This window comes from Cariama cristata, unplaced genomic scaffold (assembly GCF_000690535.1).
Source record: "Cariama cristata isolate BGI_N322 unplaced genomic scaffold, ASM69053v1 scaffold19772, whole genome shotgun sequence".
In the NCBI taxonomy this organism is placed as follows: Eukaryota; Metazoa; Chordata; class Aves; order Cariamiformes; family Cariamidae; genus Cariama; species Cariama cristata.
The window spans coordinates 1-436 of NW_009605747.1; the positions used below are offsets into that span (position 1 = coordinate 1).

Below are 436 nucleotides of genomic sequence, written 5' to 3' on the forward strand. Positions count from 1 at the left end.
CACGCACGGGCTGTACGTGTACTTGTAGACCTGCACGGGAATGAAGTCGGACGTGATGGCGATCACCAGTCCATTCCCAATGACAGCCAGGATGCCGACGGCCTCCAGGACCTGCAGCCAGATTCCTGCGGGAGAGGAGGGGTCAGTGAGGCCCCTCTGACAGCTCGCTGTGGGGGTTCGAGGGCTGCAGACCATGGCCCAGCTCAGGGACAGGTTTGGCATGGACAGAAGAGGTCAAGGAAGGAGGCCTCCAAGCTGCCCCTCAGCCTCTGCAGGGTCTGAAATTCTTCTCCTTCCCCAGCCCATGGCTCTCCCTGTGCTCTCCTACCCCCGTGCTGAAATGATACCAGTCCCTGGCAAAGGAACGCTCAAGGGCTTCACACCGGGGCAAGAGCTTCACGCCGGCAGCGTTCGCCCAAGCAACAGAGCTGGAAGG

General features: G+C 61.2%; 1 protein-coding gene across 1 annotated transcript in view; it reads right to left on the reverse strand.

The window, feature by feature from the left end:
* Positions 1 to 7: 7 nt before the first annotated feature.
* The window catches only part of ANO9 (anoctamin 9), a gene marked incomplete at both ends in the record, with an annotated part of 9,919 nt that continues 9,490 nt past the window's right edge, over positions 8 to 436 (reverse strand). Inside the window, one exon of the mRNA XM_009696110.1 lies at positions 8 to 161. Coding sequence (XP_009694412.1) covers positions 8 to 161 — 154 coding nt within the window. The remainder of the gene's footprint in view (positions 162 to 436) is intronic.